A 17,791-nucleotide genomic window follows, 5' to 3' on the forward strand; every position below is an offset into this window, starting at 1 on the left:
GTGTGGGAAGAGTCTGGGTTCACTGAAATCATTCCTTTGATATGCACCTCAGCTATGTGGGGCCACTATCCTGTTTTTTCACACCCTGAGCCCCTTTAGAGTTCACCATGGGGAGTGGCTACTGTCTGATGGCTGCTATGTGTGTTCAGTCCCTTAATCATGTCTGGCTCTTTGAGACCTCATGGACTGTAGCCCGCCAGGCTCCTCTGTCTATGGGAACATACTGGCAATAATACTGGAGGGATCCTCCTCCAGGGGATCTTCCCAACCAGGGATTAAAACCCAGGTCTCCTAGAGCTCCTGCAATGGCAGGTGGATTCTTTACTACTGAGTCTCTGGGAAGTCTGATGGCTGCTAGATGACAGGTACTCTTTTCCTTCCTGACTTCTCTCAGGGCTCACCAACTCAACATTGATTGGTTGTGGCTGCAATCACTGATGACAGTGACATCCTTCGTTTGGTGATGTATGTGCCTCATGTTTCCAGGAGGGATTTACCACGTTTACCACACGTGATTGGTAAATCTGGACTCCAATCCAGTGTCCCCATATGTCAGAGATCACACAGATATACACAAAAAGCCAATGTATAATCTACATTTTGCAGTATGTTTTATTTATGTGTCATGTATAAATGTGAGAATTGGACCATAAAGAAGGCCGAGTGCCCAGAGAATTGATGTTTTGGAATTGTGGTGTTGAAGAAGACTCTTGAGAGTTCTTTGGGCTGCAAGGAGATCAAACTAGTCAACCCTAAAGGAAATCAACCCTAAATATTCATTGGAAGGACTGAGGCTGAAGCTGAAGCTCCAATACTTTGCCCACCTGATGCAAAGAGCCAACTTACTGGAAAAAAGCCTGATGCTGGGAAAGACTGAAGGCAAAAGGAGAAGAGGGTGACACAGGATGAGAGGGTTGAATAGCATCAGCAAGTCAATGGGCATGAATTTGAGCAAACTCTGGGAGATAGTGAAGGACATAAGAGCCTGGTGTGCTGCAGTCCATGGGGTCACAAAGAGTCAGACACCACTTAGTGACTGAACAATAGCATACTTTTTAATCTTTGAGCAGAGCTTTTTGCTACATGGGAGAGAAAAATAAGACATTGCTTTAAAGAAAATAGATGAATGAATAAATAGAAATATTGTAGGTTAGGTTATCCTGCTAAAAATAATTCATATTACTTAAAAACAGAAACAAGGAGACAAGTATAAAATATAAACAGAGACTTGAAAGGAAAAGCTAAAGGAAGTAACAGTTTTGGGCAAAATGTGAAATGTTTAAGCACCATGGAGACCTTATAAAGCTGCACCAGTGTGCACTGCACACCTTGATATCAATCCTATAGACTAGAAATCAGCATGTTTATTCTGCAAAGGGCAATAAAGTAAATATCTTAGGTTATGGAGGTCACACATAGTCTGTGTCATGTATTTCACGCCCCCCCCCCACCCTATATCCCTTTTAAAATATGAAAAATCTTCTTGGTTGTGAACTATACAAAAGTTTACAGTGAGTCAGAACAGATCCACAGGGCTTCCCTGGTGGCTCAGTGTCGCCTGCAATGCAGGAGACACAGAAGATACAGGTTTGATCCCTGGGCCAGGAAAATCCCCTGGAAGAAGGCATGCCAACCCACTCCAGTATTCTTGTCTGGGAAATCTCACGGACAGAGGAGCATGAGGAGTTACAGTCCATTGGGTTGCAAAAACAGCTGGATATGCCTTAGCAAATGAAAAGCAACTAGTATTAAAAAATAAATGCCATTTAGTGGTGGTTTAGAGGCTTCCCTGGTAGTTCAGTCAGTAAAGAATCTGCCTGCAATGCAGGAGACATGGGTTGGATCCCTGGGCCTGGAAGATGCCCTGGAGAAGGAAATGACAACTCACTCCAGTATTCTTGCCTGGAGAATGCCTTGGACAGAGGAGCCTGGTGGGCTACAGGCCTTGGAGTTGCAAAGAGTCAGCCATGACTAAAACATCTGAGCATGCACCATGCAGAACAGGTCCACAGACTGTGATTTTCAAAACCCTTCTATAGACTTTGACATCTGGATTGCAACACAGTGACCCTTTAACATTAACATCAAGGTTTAGATTAGGTGAATTCATAAGTCTAATTTTTTTTTTTAAAGCTGAGTGGCATTTACACCCTTATCAAACCCCAACCTTTTCAGGAAATGAAAACCTAAATCTCTGAGATTATTACATACTTAAGCAAGTCTCAAAGTGAGGAATAAAATATTGCCAGCATATCATTAAACAAAGGCTGTCACAGTCTTCATCTACTGCAGAACAGGTTAGCTGGTCAGCCCTGAGGGAACTAAGGAAACAAAGAGTTCAGTTCATCTCATCCCCTTCTCCTCCTGTCTTCAATCTTTCCCAGCATCAGGATCTTTTCCAATGAGTCAGCTCTTGGCATCAAGTAGTCAAAGTATTGGAGTTTCAGCTCCAGCATCAGTCCTTCCAATGAATATTCAGGACTGATTTCCTTTAGGATGGACTGGTTGGATATCCTTGCAGTCCAAGAGATTCTCAAGAGTCCTCCAATACCACAATTCAAAAGCACTAATTCTTCAATGCTCAGCTTTCTTTATAGTCCAATTCTCACAACCATACATGACCACTGGAAAAACCATAGCTTTGACTAGATGGACATTGGGAAAGTAATGTCTCTGCTTTCCAATATGTTATCGAAGCCGGTCAAAGCTTTTCTTCCAAGGAGCAAGTGTCTTTTATTTTATTTATTTATTTTATTTTATTCTTTTGCAAGTGTCTTTTAATCTCATGGCTATGGTCACCATCTGCAGTGATTTTGGAGCCCCCCAAAATAAAGTTTGTCACTGTTTCCATTGTTTCCCAATCTATTTGCCATGAAGAGATGGGACCGGATGCCATGATCTTAGTTTTCTGAATATTGAGTTTTAAGCCAACTTTTTCACTCTCCTCTTTCACTTTCATCAAGAGGCTCTTTAGTCCTTCTTTGCTTTCTGCCATAAGGGTCGTGTGATTTGCATATATGAGGTTATTGATATTTCTCCTGGCAGTCTTGATTCCAGTTTGTGCTTCATCCAATCCAGCATTTCTCATGATATATTCTGCAGATAAGTTAAACAAGCAGAATGACAATATACAGCCTTGACTTACTCCTGTCACCAGGAGTACAAAGAGTACCTGCCCACCTAGCAGCCATCAGACTGTAGCCACTCGCTACAGTGAGCCCTGAGGGAACTTAGGGTGAGCTAACACAGGATACTGGCCCCAAATAGCTGAGGTGCATATCAAAGAAATGGTTTCAGTGAGCCCAGACTCTTGCTTCTTCACATACAAAAAAAAAAAAAAAAGTGTTAAATTCTTTAACTTGAGATGTCTAGTTTTCTTTTATTAAGAGTAGTCTTTTGTTCCTGCTACCTGTCCTTTGTTGTAAAACTTCTAAATATCTTAGCTCCCCCCTCACTTTCTTGGAGCAGTTCTCTCAAAGTTACTTGAGATGCTGCCCCTCCAGTCTTGAAGTCCTCAGTAAATCTGTTAAAAAAATAAAACTCTCACTGTTTCCAGATGATATGATCCTCTACATCAGTTCAGTTCAGTTCAGTCGCTCAGTCGTGTCTGACTCTTGGCAACCCCATGAATCACAGCATGCCAGGCCTCCCTGTCCATCACCAACTCCTGGAGTTTACCCAAATTCATGTCCATCGAGTTGGTGATGCCATCCAGCCATCTCCTCCTCTGTCATCCCCCTCTCCTCCTGCCCCCAATCCTTCCCAGCGTTAGGGTCTTTTCCAGTGAGTCAAATCTTCGCATGAGGTGGCCAAAGTATTGGAGTTTCAGCTTCAGCATCAGTCCTTCCAATGAACACCCAGGACTGATCTCCTTTAGGATGGACTGGTTGGATCTCTTGCTATTGTTATTCTAAAATAAGCAACTGTGGGGAATTCAGCAAGTAATGTATCTTTGCTCTAACTTCACGTTACTCCTCTGCTGCTGCTGCTGCTAAGTCGCTTCAGTCGTGTCCGACTCTGTGCGACCCCATAGACGGCAGCCCACCAGGCTCCCCCATCCCTGGGTTTCTCCAGGCAAGAACACTGGAGTGGGTTGCCATTTTCTTCTCCAATGCATGAAAGTTACTCCTCTGCATATGTGTAATTACTTATCTGGAGCACTTCTGATGACCAAATGTAATTCTAAAACAAGTATCATAGAGTCTAGTATGGGGAAAGTATGTCAGTAAAAGTCAATTGTCATAATGGTGATGATGATGGTGGTGATAACAGTAATGTTACCATATCATTAAAAGGACTTTGGGAAACCATTTTGTGGGATTTTAAGTTCAGTCATGATAAATTAAAATTTCTTTTTCTACTTCATCATTTGGTAAAGAGCAATGTGACCCCTGTATATTTTACAGAACAACACCTAGAAAATAAATATAAGTTTCTTCACTCTAAAGTGGGTAATCTATTATATATAAAACAAGTGACGAGATTTTGGAAGGTTTTTGTGTTTATTTCCATTTCTTAGTGATTTTTACATTACTTCTTACTTTTCAGATCAACTTAGGAAAGAACATGGTAAACTTTAATGATTATTCATAAAACATGATCTTTCTGTTAAATGTTTCATAAGAATTTTTATGTTACTTTTTTGTTTTTTGTTTTTTTTCAGATCAACCTAGGAAAGAAGATGGTAAACTTTAATGACCCTTTATAAAATATAATCTTATTAGCTGTTTCTTAAAATTTTTTATATAATTATTTTTATTTTTTCAGATCAACTTAGGAAAGAAAATGGTAAACTTCAATGACTCTTTACAAAATATGATCTTCCTATTAGCTCTTTCATAAGAATTCTTTTTTAATTAATTTATTTTAATTGGAGGCTAATTATTCTACAATATTGTCATGATTTATATATTACTTTTTATTTTTTCAGATCAACTCAGGAGAGAAAATGGTAAACTTTAATGACAGTTTATAATATATGATCTTTTTATAGTAATTTTTCTTGCATCTTCTTTTTTTCAATCCTCCTACTTCCCATGTATAATTTTCTCTTTTGTGAATTTTATTCATTCTTATTTTATTACAAACTGCTCTTATCAGCTAACTCACTTTTCCTATTCCCTCTTCTCTTTATCTGATGTATTGTTATATTTTGATTGTCCCCATGATGCTAACAGCAACTCCTTCTCAGGACTCTGAAATGAATGAAATTCTAATGAGAATATATTTGAAAAAGCTCTCTTGGTGCTTACTATACCCTTGATCTGATTCTAAGAAAAATTCAAAACCTCTTCTATGCAGGACCCTGTTGAAAAAGTACAATAAATTCTTCCTTGCAGAGAGTGCCACTGATCTCTATTTTGTGATTGAAGACTCAGCAGGCTGGACCAGGAGTGGAGGTTTATGGGGACACAAAAGGGATAGGGATAGGGAGACATAGGGATACAGCATCTTCACTTCGCATTTAAACAGAGCTGATTTCAAATTATTGATCTGTCCATTAACCCACAGAAATTTCTTCATGCTACTGACCCCTTTGAGTCTCAGATTTTTCTTTTGTGATCAGTGGAGCACTATTTCACAATTAGTTTTCTAGTATTAATTAATTACATAAAGCACTTAGCAAATATTTGTCACTGGAAACATTGAATAAATTGTAGTTTCCATTGCACAGATGATTTATAGCATGACAGCATTGCATGTGATGATTATCATGACTAAAAGGATACCTTCATGGAGGAATTGGATAGTTTCCCTATTGAATTTTAACTGTAAACTTATTTATCTATATTAACATGTAATATGTTTTCTTATTTTCTTTCTTTTTTGAAACAAGTGTTGGAGAAAACTGAGGGTTTTTTTAAAAAACCTTAATGAGCTAATTTAAGTCATTGTATGTCATCCTTCCAAGCAAGTTTAGGTGTTTGTTTCACTGTAATATTAAAATGCTTTTTCACTCTTGTTTTTCAGGAAAATTGCAAAATAAAATTGGTAATTGTATTCTAGTAGTCAAATATTTGCAAGACTGTCCTCTGCTGGAGGACAATCTAAAACCCCTTGCTTTCCTTTATTCTTTCCCCTTAACTCCTTATTTCATGTATCTTTTTCATTCCCCTACTGCCTGTACATATTGCAGCTATCATGCTAGGAATAATTTATCTGCTTGCCTTGATTTAACACTTAAAATCATGTGATTCAACGTTTTATTCATAAAAAGCAATTTCAGAAGAGAGCAATGGCTTGACTAATAATAGTAATATTAAGATAAACCCTTGTAAAAAGCATGTCTTTTTTTCTTTGTCTTCATCTCTTTGAGAATCCCTGTCTTACGTGTACATATCCTTTCAGATGACAGGAAAGCTCAATTTAAGAATAGTAACTCAGAACTTCGTTCACTGGATAGAATTCCACAGATAATCAAATACCTAACCCTTCTTTAAACCTCCTTCCCTAAAGAGTCAGGCATAATATACCCTTGTATATGCTCACCGTAGAAGCATGAATGGAAGAGAGTCTGTAAAAATGAATTAACTCATTTTCTTTCTTAATTGATGATATCTTTTCCTTGAGATGAAAAAAAAAATGTAATTTTTGATGGATATTTCTAAAGCTTTCCTTCCTTTCTCTCCATCCCTTTACTGCTCCTTTCTTTACTCTTTCCGTCTTTGTCTCACTCTTTTAGTTCTTTATCCTTTCACCTCTGTTCTTCCTGTTTCTCCCTTCCTTCCTCCTCCTCTCATTCCTTCAAGTTTGTCTATTATTCTTTCTTTCTATGTTCATTTCCTAAACTACCTACCTTTCTTTCCATCACTTCTTTATTTTCTATCTTTTTTTTTCTTTTCTTCCTTGTCTTGCTTCTAGCTTGATTTTCCTTCTAACTTTATATATTTTCCCACTCACATACACAGACCCAACCATTTTGAAGTTAAAGGCATGGTCACAGTATTGTGAAGAAGGGAAGGGATGGAGAGGTAAATAAGTCACTGAATATTTAGAGAATTCCAGTGATGAGAGAGGAAAAGCTATGAGAAGGACCAGGAAAGAGGAATAATATTATCTCATTTTGCTCACTTTCAGGCTGGCAGAAGACATCATTGTATCCTGGTAAGTACATGGCCCTGAAGAAGATGATTCTAAGATACAGAATTAAGCTCCTAAAGTCTATGCAATATTGTACTACTAACAGAAAAAAATACAGAACACAACTTCTTGTCCCTAGCAAACATAGTTTCCAGTCCTGTGGCCACTGCTGAGTTTTCCAATATGCTGGCATATTGAGTACAGCACTTTCACAACATCATCTTTTAGGATTTGAAAGAGCTCAACTGGAATTCCATCACCTCCACTAGCTTTGTTCATAGTGATGCTTTCTAAGGCCCACTTGACTTCACATTCCAGGATGTCTGGCTCTAGGTCAGTGATCACACCATCGTGATTATCTGGGTCGTGAAGATCTTTTTTAGAATACTTATCATATCTTCTCCTATGTTCTTCAGAAAAATAAAACAGAAAGTTTAAGGTCAATATCATGAATGTAATACCAAGAAACAAAATTTATTTATTATAAAATTCATACATAAGGTACTCAATGCAAATACAAACACACACACACACAGAGTACATGACAGCTCATTTTATTGGAAGCATTCTCCTGAAGGAGAATGGGAATTAAAAATGAATATCAGCAATATGTGAACCATGAACTTCCTGATGTTCAAGCTGGGCATGGCAACCCACTCAGTATTCTTGCCTGGAGAATCTCTCTTCCCATGGACAGAGGAGCCTGGTGGGCTACAGTCCATAGAGTCTCAAAGTCAGACAGGAATGAAGCAACTGAACACACACCCATGTTGCATTTTGTATCCTATTTTCCCATTAACCTGTGATTTCTCTTCTTGATATAAGCTAGGCAGGCATTCCTTTTGTGTCAACCAAATGTTAGTGTTGGTATGTTTCAAAGATTTCAAGCTTCTGAAGTATGAGTGTTCTCCAATAAATACTGTCTTTTGATGTACACTTTCACTATCATTTCGTGTTTAAATGCCTTCTTTTCATGCTCCAACAGGAAAGACTTGCTTCACTTAGGAATAAGCTAAAATTGAAATTTTAATAACAGCAGTTCATGTATTCATTTGTTGAAAAACATATGGATAAATCATCCAGGATACAAATTCTGCATTTCTTTTCTTTTTTTTTTTTAACAACACTGGTTCAAGATGTTAAACAATGTTCATGGCTTCTTAATGCATTTTAGGTGTTAAACAATAATCAGTTTAACCCCACCTATAATTAATAGCCAAAGAATTGGTAGATCTAGCAAACTGAATTTTAACACTAGTATTGTCAACAGAGAATATTTCAAAATGGTAAACTTTAGAACTACGTTTTAAATAATTTTCCTCAATTAAGACAATACTTCTATTTTTATCCCTATTGTCTTTAAGGAAAATACTATAATTTTTAAAAAATGAGCTCTCATCTATAGACCACTGTATGTGTCTGTATGTGTGTTTGTGTGTGTTTGTATGTGCACTGCTAGTTATAATTCTAAATATGTATTTTTCATGAATTTTATTTCTTGATCTTCCATTTGCATGATATTGACCTTAAACTTTCCATTTTATTTTTCTGAAGAACTCCAGAAAAGCAATGATAAGTACTCCAAAAACATTGCTATAGTCCACTTTTACATAAATAATTTCTTGAGGCCTAACCACTCCCAATCACTTAATCCATATGTTTCTTTGTCTTGCCCTTCTCTTAAATGTCTGTCTTATGTCTTCAAATTTTAGTTACTTCCTGAATGTTCTCTGTGGAGCATTTACCTCCTCAGAGAAAGTTTTCTCCATTTAGTATCCCTTCAAAAGCCCATTTCAATTCCTCCTTTTCCCGTCCCACATAATTTCTTTCCCATATATATATTAGTTTTCTCTGTTTTTCAGACACTTGTTATATGCTTACTAAAAAGTTGATGAGATGAAGACTATTAAGTTGAAAGCACAGTATTCCATCCTGTTTATCTCCCAGGACACATCCCTAGTTAAGCACTTCATCATATTCCATTTTCAAGGCATACATTTAGGCATTTATTCTCCCTGTTTATACTCTCTCACCAGTCTCTTTCTGAGCCTCATTGAAGGTTAATATGCATTTTCACAGCTTTCTTTGAAAGCTTCCTGGTTTGGACAGCTTTTTCCTAGAGTACTTTTGCCAGTTTTCTCTCTGCTTTCCATAAAGAGTCTAAAGGAACATAAACTTACCAACTGATTTGTAGCAAGTGTGGGTCCTTCTTAGTCTGCCTCAGTGAGTGATGGTACTTTGGCATGGACTTTGCAGGTTTTCTTAGCTTTTACTTGTTGGAACAACATGTTTCTGAGAAGGAGTTAAGAAGTCAAGATGGTAATTTCCTTCCAGCTGAGGGGACGTGACTGATCCTTTTCAAGCAGCAAACTACTACTGTTCCATGCTGTCTTCTAACCCTCAGGCTCATTTTCCGAAAATATTTGACCACTCTTTCAGGTATTGTGGTTTTGTGGCTGGGCTTGTATCACATTTCCTGGAGATATTTTCTATGAAAGGGGATTCCTTGGTGGTTCAGAGATAAAGAATCCACCTGCAATGGAGGAGACACAGGACACAGGTTCCAATCCCTGGGTTGGGAAGATCCCCTGGAGAAGGAAATGGCAACCCACTCCAGTACTTTTGTCTGGAAAATCCCATGGACAGAGGAGCCCGGCAGGCTACAGTCCATGGGGTCACAAAAGAGTTGGATACAACAACAAACAACAACAGTGTATCACTTTAGAACGTAAACAGTCATAATACAGAAAACACAATCTCCTGGACCATTTGGTTCATCATCTCCATTTCAGATGAGTGTTGATTTTTCCTCCTGCTCTATAAAATCGTATTGGTATTAGTTTTGGGGGGAGGGGAAAAGCAATAACTTATTGCCCTTGTGCAAGTTCTTATATTTGGTGTGAAGTTTTTCTTTCCATAAGATTCTTAACACAGCTGATAGACTAAAATCTTAGATACCTTTCACCCTGAGTGTTTCTTTTCCCAAAACTAAATCTAGCATTTTAATCTTGGTAGTTTTAAAATATTTTAACTGTGTGGAAGTATTTTTATGTTGTTGGTTACATTGGGCATGTTGAGTTTGCCCATCTCTACCAATTAGGCTTTTTCTTTTACTCATTTCTATGTGTCTTCAAGATGATACAGAAAGATGATACTGAAAGGTTATTCAAGATCATTTCCTTGGTCATCTTCTTCTGTATCACCGTTTCCACTGTTATTTTCTTTACTTTCCAAGGCATCCCCTTGCCCCTGTGTTCTCCTGGTGATAGAGTCCTGCTTATGATGCCTTCTTGCTCTTTCCTTTACATCCAGGAGACTGTAGAGATGAAGGACTTTGCAGGACAGACTGAAAGGGGAGCGGTGAGAAAAAGTAACTGAATGCTCTCTAATTCTGCATGCTCAGAATAGATGGACCTAAGGAGACTTTTTGTAATCAAAGCATCATTGTCTGTTTAGCCCCAAAGATCTTTTCATTTCAATCAGAAATCTACCTTCAGTGCCCCAAATAGCATAAAGTACAACAGTGCAAGTAAGAGGTTGGAAATGATGGATAAAAGCAGAGAAAGAGAGCCAAGCCCATTTCATCATTTGATTGTGGAAGATGTTGATGTTGCTTCCCTGTTATGTCTCCATAACCACTGGAAACCACAGAAGCGCTTGTGTATTACAGCCACACTTAGGTACAGTTGTACTTTCTCTTGTGTTTATCCAGGGAGCTTCCTGGATACAGCCTGTCTGGTGTGTTTGCCTCCTTCTTCTTTATGCTTCTCAGCATGAAGCAATCAGGTAGGATGCTCTTCTTCCCTTTATCATATATTCCAGTGTCTCAGAGATACAGTCTGGGTGACAACTTCCAAATTCAAAAGAGCTAGTATAACATTAAGAGTGGGGATCCAGGGGTCAAAGCTCTTGTGTTCCACAAAGACCTCTTTCTCTTCCAGCTGTGTTATGTTTGGAAAGTTACTTGAATACCTTCTGCCTTAGTTTTCTCATCCTTAAGATAAGAATAACAACCTGATGCTGGGAGCTGATGAGAGGCACTCCACTCATGGCAAAGGTCATAGGAAGGAGGCTCGGCATATGCAAAGGTGGGATCGAGCCTCAGGAGTCCCGCTGGATATTCTCGAGCATCTACCCCCCAAAAACCAGAATCTGCCTACTTTATTGCTTTGCGCTTTCACCTCTGACTTTACTGGGGGCTGTCCCCCACCACCATCTCACTCTCTCTGACAAAGAGTTAACTTACAGCTCCAATTAATAAAGTTCCTGGGCATTAGGAGTGTTTAAATCCAAACCCCTCAGATAGCTCTCTAACTTGCCTGACAAGTTTACCTGGACTCCTACAGCTATGCATACGATTGTTTACAGTCTCCCAGCCTCGAGAGGCATGGGAAGCTTAAGATATTCAAATAGCTTAGAGCCTCTCAGAGAGTTAGAAACTGTCAGAATAAAACTAGTAAAAGATTTCATTGATGAGACAATGCTTGCTGCCAAGTTTCCACATCCCCTGTATTGTATCCTTGAATGTGTATTGATTAATATAGTTGGTATGTAGAAAAAATAAGTAGTGGCCTTGGTGTTAGCAACTTTAGACCCTTAAGGTAATAAATTATTTCCTTTGTTGTAAACCCACTGCACCTCTGCCCTATAGGAATGCAACTTTATCTAACACTTTTCGAGGACGGTGCCCAACCTTAAAATAATTACTCTCAGAGAAAATAAGTCTTACGGTTGACAAACCTTTGTCAAGAGTCATAAAATGTTAATAGGCCTTCTGGCCAGAAGATGATGTAAATCACCTAAACCATTTGTATATGATAAATTTGCAGGAAAGAAACCCTGGTTTTTGATAAGGATCAAAGACTGCTGACTTTGCATGATTTCACATCCCCTATTATCCTCTATGTGTAACTTAGGGTATAAAAGCCCCGGTTGAAAATAAAGCTACGGGCCTTGCTCACCAATGCTTGGTCTCCCCATGTCATTCTTTCTTTTCACATTCTGGCTGAAGATTCCATCTGGAGCACCGAGGTCCTCCACGACCATTTATTTGCCTGGACTTCTAAGACCCACTTGAGAAGGTGTCTAAGGTGGGGCACCTTCCACTATTTGAGAGGGCGCCTGCGGCCTCCGTGGTCAGAGCTAACCTGGTGTCACAGGTTATATTGATTTTCCGCATAAACCAAGCTACTCAGCCTCTTTTCTCCACTGAATTTTCCTACTGAGCTATCCTCATTCTATTACTCTTTATATCTTTGGCAAATATTTAAATAGTCACCGACGCTATCTCCCCTTCGAATACCCTGGATCAGCCGGGGCTGGACCTCGGCAACCTAACTGTATTTCATAGGCTCACATGGGCTTTAAGATTAAATGAGGCTGTACATGAAAAACACTTGAATCAGCACCTGGAACACGGTGAGTCATTCATTCTCCTGCTTCTATTCAGGATAACTCTTGCAGGGCAAGAAAGGGGGCTGCTTCTTACCGTAAATTAAACAGTGTAAAAATACATGGAAATAAACTTGAAGGAGAGTTTCAAGAAATGGGCTTGGAAATCTCAGTAGCTGAATTTTCTGGGTTGAAGTATTGTAACTTGAAAAGAGATTGTGAAAAGTCAAAGTCAGTGGGTAGCATCAGAACCCCCAGTAAAATGCAGGATGACAAGGTGAAAAAAAAGCATGGCACAGGACATCGGAATCACTTTTCACTTTCATGATTAGAGAAGGAAATGGCAACCCACTCCAGTGTTCTTGTCTGGAGAATCCCAGGGACAGAGGAGCCTGTTGGGCTGCTGTCTATGGGGTCGCACAGAGTCGGACACGACTGACGTGACTTAGCAGCAGCAGCAGACAGAGGCTTCCAGGAGCTATATGATGTAGTGAGGCTACCTTCCTCTCTAGTGATGCACTTTCCTAAGCTGTAAAATTCACCCAGATGGCACAACTTGCATTCTAGTGTTATGTTCAGATTTCATCAACACAGAATACCAGCAGATATCCACCTATGTTCCACAGTGAGCACCATTGACTTGATGCTGAACAACAACTCAACAAGATGAAGTTCCTTCTTAGGAGTTTTGGATCTGCACAGAGAAAGTGCAACTGGCCCTGGAATATTTTAGGATGAGAAAAAAACATAATACACATGACATGAAATTAGGAAGCATAGGAACATAGAGAATTATGAAACATCTCTTCAATTTGTAGATAACAAGTCAAACATGACTTAAAATTTTATCGAACTCTTTATACTAATCACTGCCTTTAATTTGCCAAAAATATCCTTGCAAAAGCTACATTTTACATAGCCCTAGTAATTGGAATCTTGCCTGTTTCAGAGAAAAACAAAACAAAACAAATCCAGTTCATTACTTAGGACAAGACAAGAACAATTCTGAAAAGCCGAAAAATCTATTGAATAAATCTATTACCTAAAATTTAGGAAAAGTGTTTACAATGTCAGTCACTAAAGTGAAATTGTTATTGTTCAGTCGCTAAGTTGTGTCTGACTCTTTTCATCCTCCTGAGCTGCAACATGCCAGGCTTCCCTGTCCTCCACTATCTCCCTGAGTTTGCTCAAACTCATGTCCATTGAGTGAGTGATACCATCCAACTGTCTCATCCTCTGTGAAATTACTAACTATAAAATAAATCACTGTAAAATATAAAATAAGCCACTAACTAATAAAGTTTTCAATTAGAAAATCAGTTTACACTTTAACTTATTTGAGAATAAAAGGAATGTAGAGGTGGTAGTTGTTAATCTTAAAGATGAAGAAATTGAGATTGCAAATCAATTTCTCGAGAATAATGGGTTTCTCTCCAAATCACACAGCTGGTAAGTGATTGATTCAGCACTCATACTCAGGTTTTTGAACTACATGCTATTTTCAGTACACAAGATTGTCTCTGTAACCACCAAACATACATACCATAATGCTGGATTTCTTTAAAACATTGTAAATAAAACCTTCCCTCATCCAGGTGCCTCTGTTTTGATAGAGTAGACATCCCAAAGCAATCGTATTGCTCCTCCAGGTGGCATCTCCCGATTCCTCTGTGACACTCTTTTGTAGATGACTTTAGAGTGATGGGTTCTGTCCATCCTATCCTGGACATGGTTGGGGAAGATGCCCTCCTCACCTGTCAGCTCCTTCCCAAGAGGACCGCAATGCACATGGAGGTGAGGTGGTACTGCTCGGAGCCCAGAACTCCTGTGTTTTTGTATCGGGATGGAGATGAGGTAATGGAGATACAGATGGAGGAGTACAGAGGCCGGGTAGAGTGGATAGAAGATGGCATCAATGAGGGAAGCATGGCTCTAAAGATTCACAGCCTCTGGCCATCCGATCATGGGCAGTACTGGTGCCGTGTCAAAGATGACAACTACCTTGCAGAAACAAGCCTGCTACTCCAAGTAGCCAGTGAGTATCTGGGGAAAGACACAGGCTCTCAGAAGAGGAAGTATATTAACTTGCATTAAGCTCATTTCCAGTTGAACAATTCTCTTTTAGTCATGGAGGCAATTGCTGATGTCCAGTCTTCTGATTCATTTGGAGGCAAGTGGTTCTGTAGGCATTATGCTTTTATGGAGATTATGGATACTAGTGTTCAGTGAAATTGGGGCTCACAGACGATTTGGAGACATACCCATTGTGAGTGGCAAGGATCTGCATGATGCTTTTGTGTTAGCAAAGTAGGAAGGGATTGGAAGAAATAAATTGCACTGTAAGAAAGGATCGCTCTGTGGAAAAACAAATATCTGAAAGTAATTGATCATATGGTTCCCTGGCAGGAGTAACTACTTCATGTGCTAAAGAGAAAATTGCTGTTGTCATTTAGTCACTAAGTTGTGTGTGACTCTTTTGTGACCTCGTGGACTGTAGCTTGCTAGGTTCCTCTGCCCATGGGATTTCCCAGACAAGAATACTGGAGCGGGTTGCCATTTCCTTCTCCAGGGGATCTTCCCAGCCTAGGCAATGAACCCACATCTCCTGTATTGGCAGGCAGATTTACCTTTACCACTGAGCCGCCAGGGAAGCCCAGAAGAAAAAATTAGGCAAATCCATTTACCTTATCAGGAAAATTGTTCTAAGTAGAATTTAACCTCTTTAGCTGATGCTGCTCTCTTCTTTGCTCCCCTACGAGGTTGATCTCCAACACCTTCTTTTTCTCAACACCTATGTGTGATTATTACTGTTATTAAGTTCAAGTTGACTCAAGATGGATGAAAAGAATCCACAAACTTCTGAGATATGGAGTTGGGAGGGCCCGTACCAAGGCATTTCACTTTCAGGGACATCTGAAAAGAAACCATGCATTTCTAAGGCTCTGGGTGAAGAAAATCGGTCTCCGTTCTCAGCAAGTGGTAGAGACAAAATTGTCATCTATGGAAAATAGAATCCCCTTTGTTTGGGTTTGAGAGTTGTGTTGAATAGAGAAAGAACTTCATGATTATACAAAACTCGGATTCTCAAAAACATTTCCCATGGAATGGAATACTTAGATACAGAAAGTCCTCATGAGACTTCCCATTTTGCATACCCCAGGTTATCTGTTTTCTTCCCCAAGTCACAACCACCAACAAAAGGAATGGGAAGAATATTCTCTCTGGAGAAAAGATCTCACTTTACAGTAAATATTCTATTTAAATTGGAGTCAAGATATCATCCAACATGTCCAAGTGCCTGACACAATAATATTATGAAAAAGGCCAAGTCTGTGGCACAAGGGAGTTCATGAATAAATTGTAACAAATCTTAGTTTGCAGTGCTAGAGACAGAAGCAAAATGTCATTATGTAACTCTTATTTTCCTGTCTGAGTCTGAATGAAAATACTGCTCATATGCTAGAATTTAAAGATCCAGACTAAGGTATAAAGTGTATGTGAGTTCCAGTTTGAAGGGGAGAGGACTTTGGGCCACCTTTTGCTTCCCAGAGCCTTGAAGTTCTGCTCTCTCCCTATGAGCAAGGTCACTGGACTCCCAGCTCTGTGATTTGTGCCTCCATGGGCTCAGGGACTCAGGGCTGTGTCTACCACAGGTCTGGGGTCTGACCCTTACATTCACATGGACGGATCTGTGGAAAGTGGACTCCAGCTTGTGTGCACTGCAAAGGGCTGGTTCCCGGAACCTCAGTTTTCCTGGCAAGACATCAAGGGAGAAAAGTCCTGACTTTCTCTGATTATAACTTCCAAGATTGAGATGGCTTGTTCTATGTAGAAAGCACTCTTGTGGTCAGGGATGCCTCTACAGAGGCTGTGTCCTGCTTCATCCACAACCCCTCACTTGCCGAGAAGAAGGGCTCAGACGTCTCCATCCCAGGTCAGTGCTCTACATCTAGGATCAAGATGCTCCCATTAGTAGGAAAGGTTGAAGGGACTGTTCTGTAGCACCTACTATTTTTTAATCAAGAAGAATATCTAATATTTAGTAATATGCATTGTGTGTGTGTGTGTGTGTGTTAGTTGCTCAGTCATGTCTGACTCTTTACAACCCCATGGACTGTAGCCCTCCAAGCTCCTCTGTCCATGGAATTCTCCAGACAAGAATACTGGAGTGGGTTGCCATTTTCCTTCTTCAGGAGATCTTCCTGACCCCGAGTCCCCTGCATTGCAGGTGGATTCTTTACCATCTGAGCCACGAGAGAAGCACCAATATGCATTAAAAACTATAAAACATTTATGGCTGGAGATATACATACACTATATAGCTATATTGTTAATGGCATTCCATTTATTTTTGGATTCTGCCTTTGCTTCTTTATTACTTTTCTTTTCTCACAAGTATGTGTTACATTGTGAAGGAAATACAACTATTCATTCAACTGAAATGTTTTCTCGTGCTGTATTTTTGCCAGTTACATCTAGGAACTTATCATCTGAAGATAATCAGAGATGGAGACAACTATTTACACAGTAATGCATCTTTATTATAGCCTCATTTATAAATAGCAGCAAAAATAGCAGCCAGAAACCTGATACAACAGTGGAGCATTAAGTGTCTTATGTTACTATACATTATAGCATTGATGAAAAACAGTATTTAAAAGATTATTGGCTTTAAATAACTTAAAATTGCACTAAGACTTTTGGGACACCCTCTACATTTAGATATAAAGATGTAAGTACATAGCTATTTACATAAATGGTTATAGGGAAAAAGTTAAATGTTATATGTTGCTGTTAAAAGGAGTCTATGTATATGTATTATAATTGCAAAGCATATATTAATATACCTCTCAGTTTGTGATTATGGGTGATAATTGTCTTTGTCCACATATTATAAAGGTATAAAAATACACTTTTCATATATATGGAATGGAGAGGGAGTATCTAGGGGAAGGCACAAGACAGCTAGTGTGAGTTTCTAGTGTGAATAAGCAGTGCCATCGTGATAACTGGCCTCACCCACCAGCTGCACCCTCTCACCCTGCTATGATTTCTGCACCTGCTCTTTGTCCCAAGGGGCCTGCATTTATTAAAAAGAATATTATTGTTTCAATAAAATAGTTAAATATGTTAAATATAAGCAGAAACAAGCAGAATCATGGGGTGGTAGAATTGAGAACATTTTTGTTATGCTGAGAAAGGGAAAAATAGCTGGACCACCAGGCGAAAAAAAAATGTCATTATTTTTCTACATTTTATTTCTTTCTTATGAATCAACTGTTTCGAGAAAATGTAGACCTTGCATTTTGGGGGAGGGGAA

General features: G+C 39.1%; 1 protein-coding gene across 1 annotated transcript in view; it reads left to right on the plus strand.

The window, feature by feature from the left end:
- BTNL2 (butyrophilin like 2) overlaps positions 1 to 17,791 on the plus strand; it is a 36,492-nt gene that overhangs the window by 11,660 nt on the left and 7,041 nt on the right. The window contains 4 exon segments of the mRNA XM_027524475.1: positions 10,793 to 10,866; positions 14,159 to 14,506; positions 16,125 to 16,247; positions 16,250 to 16,405. Of these exon segments, the coding sequence (XP_027380276.1) occupies positions 10,793 to 10,866; positions 14,159 to 14,506; positions 16,125 to 16,247; positions 16,250 to 16,405 (701 nt within the window).

This window comes from Bos indicus x Bos taurus, chromosome 23 (genome assembly GCF_003369695.1).
Source record: "Bos indicus x Bos taurus breed Angus x Brahman F1 hybrid chromosome 23, Bos_hybrid_MaternalHap_v2.0, whole genome shotgun sequence".
NCBI classification, from domain to species: Eukaryota; Metazoa; Chordata; class Mammalia; order Artiodactyla; family Bovidae; genus Bos; species Bos indicus x Bos taurus.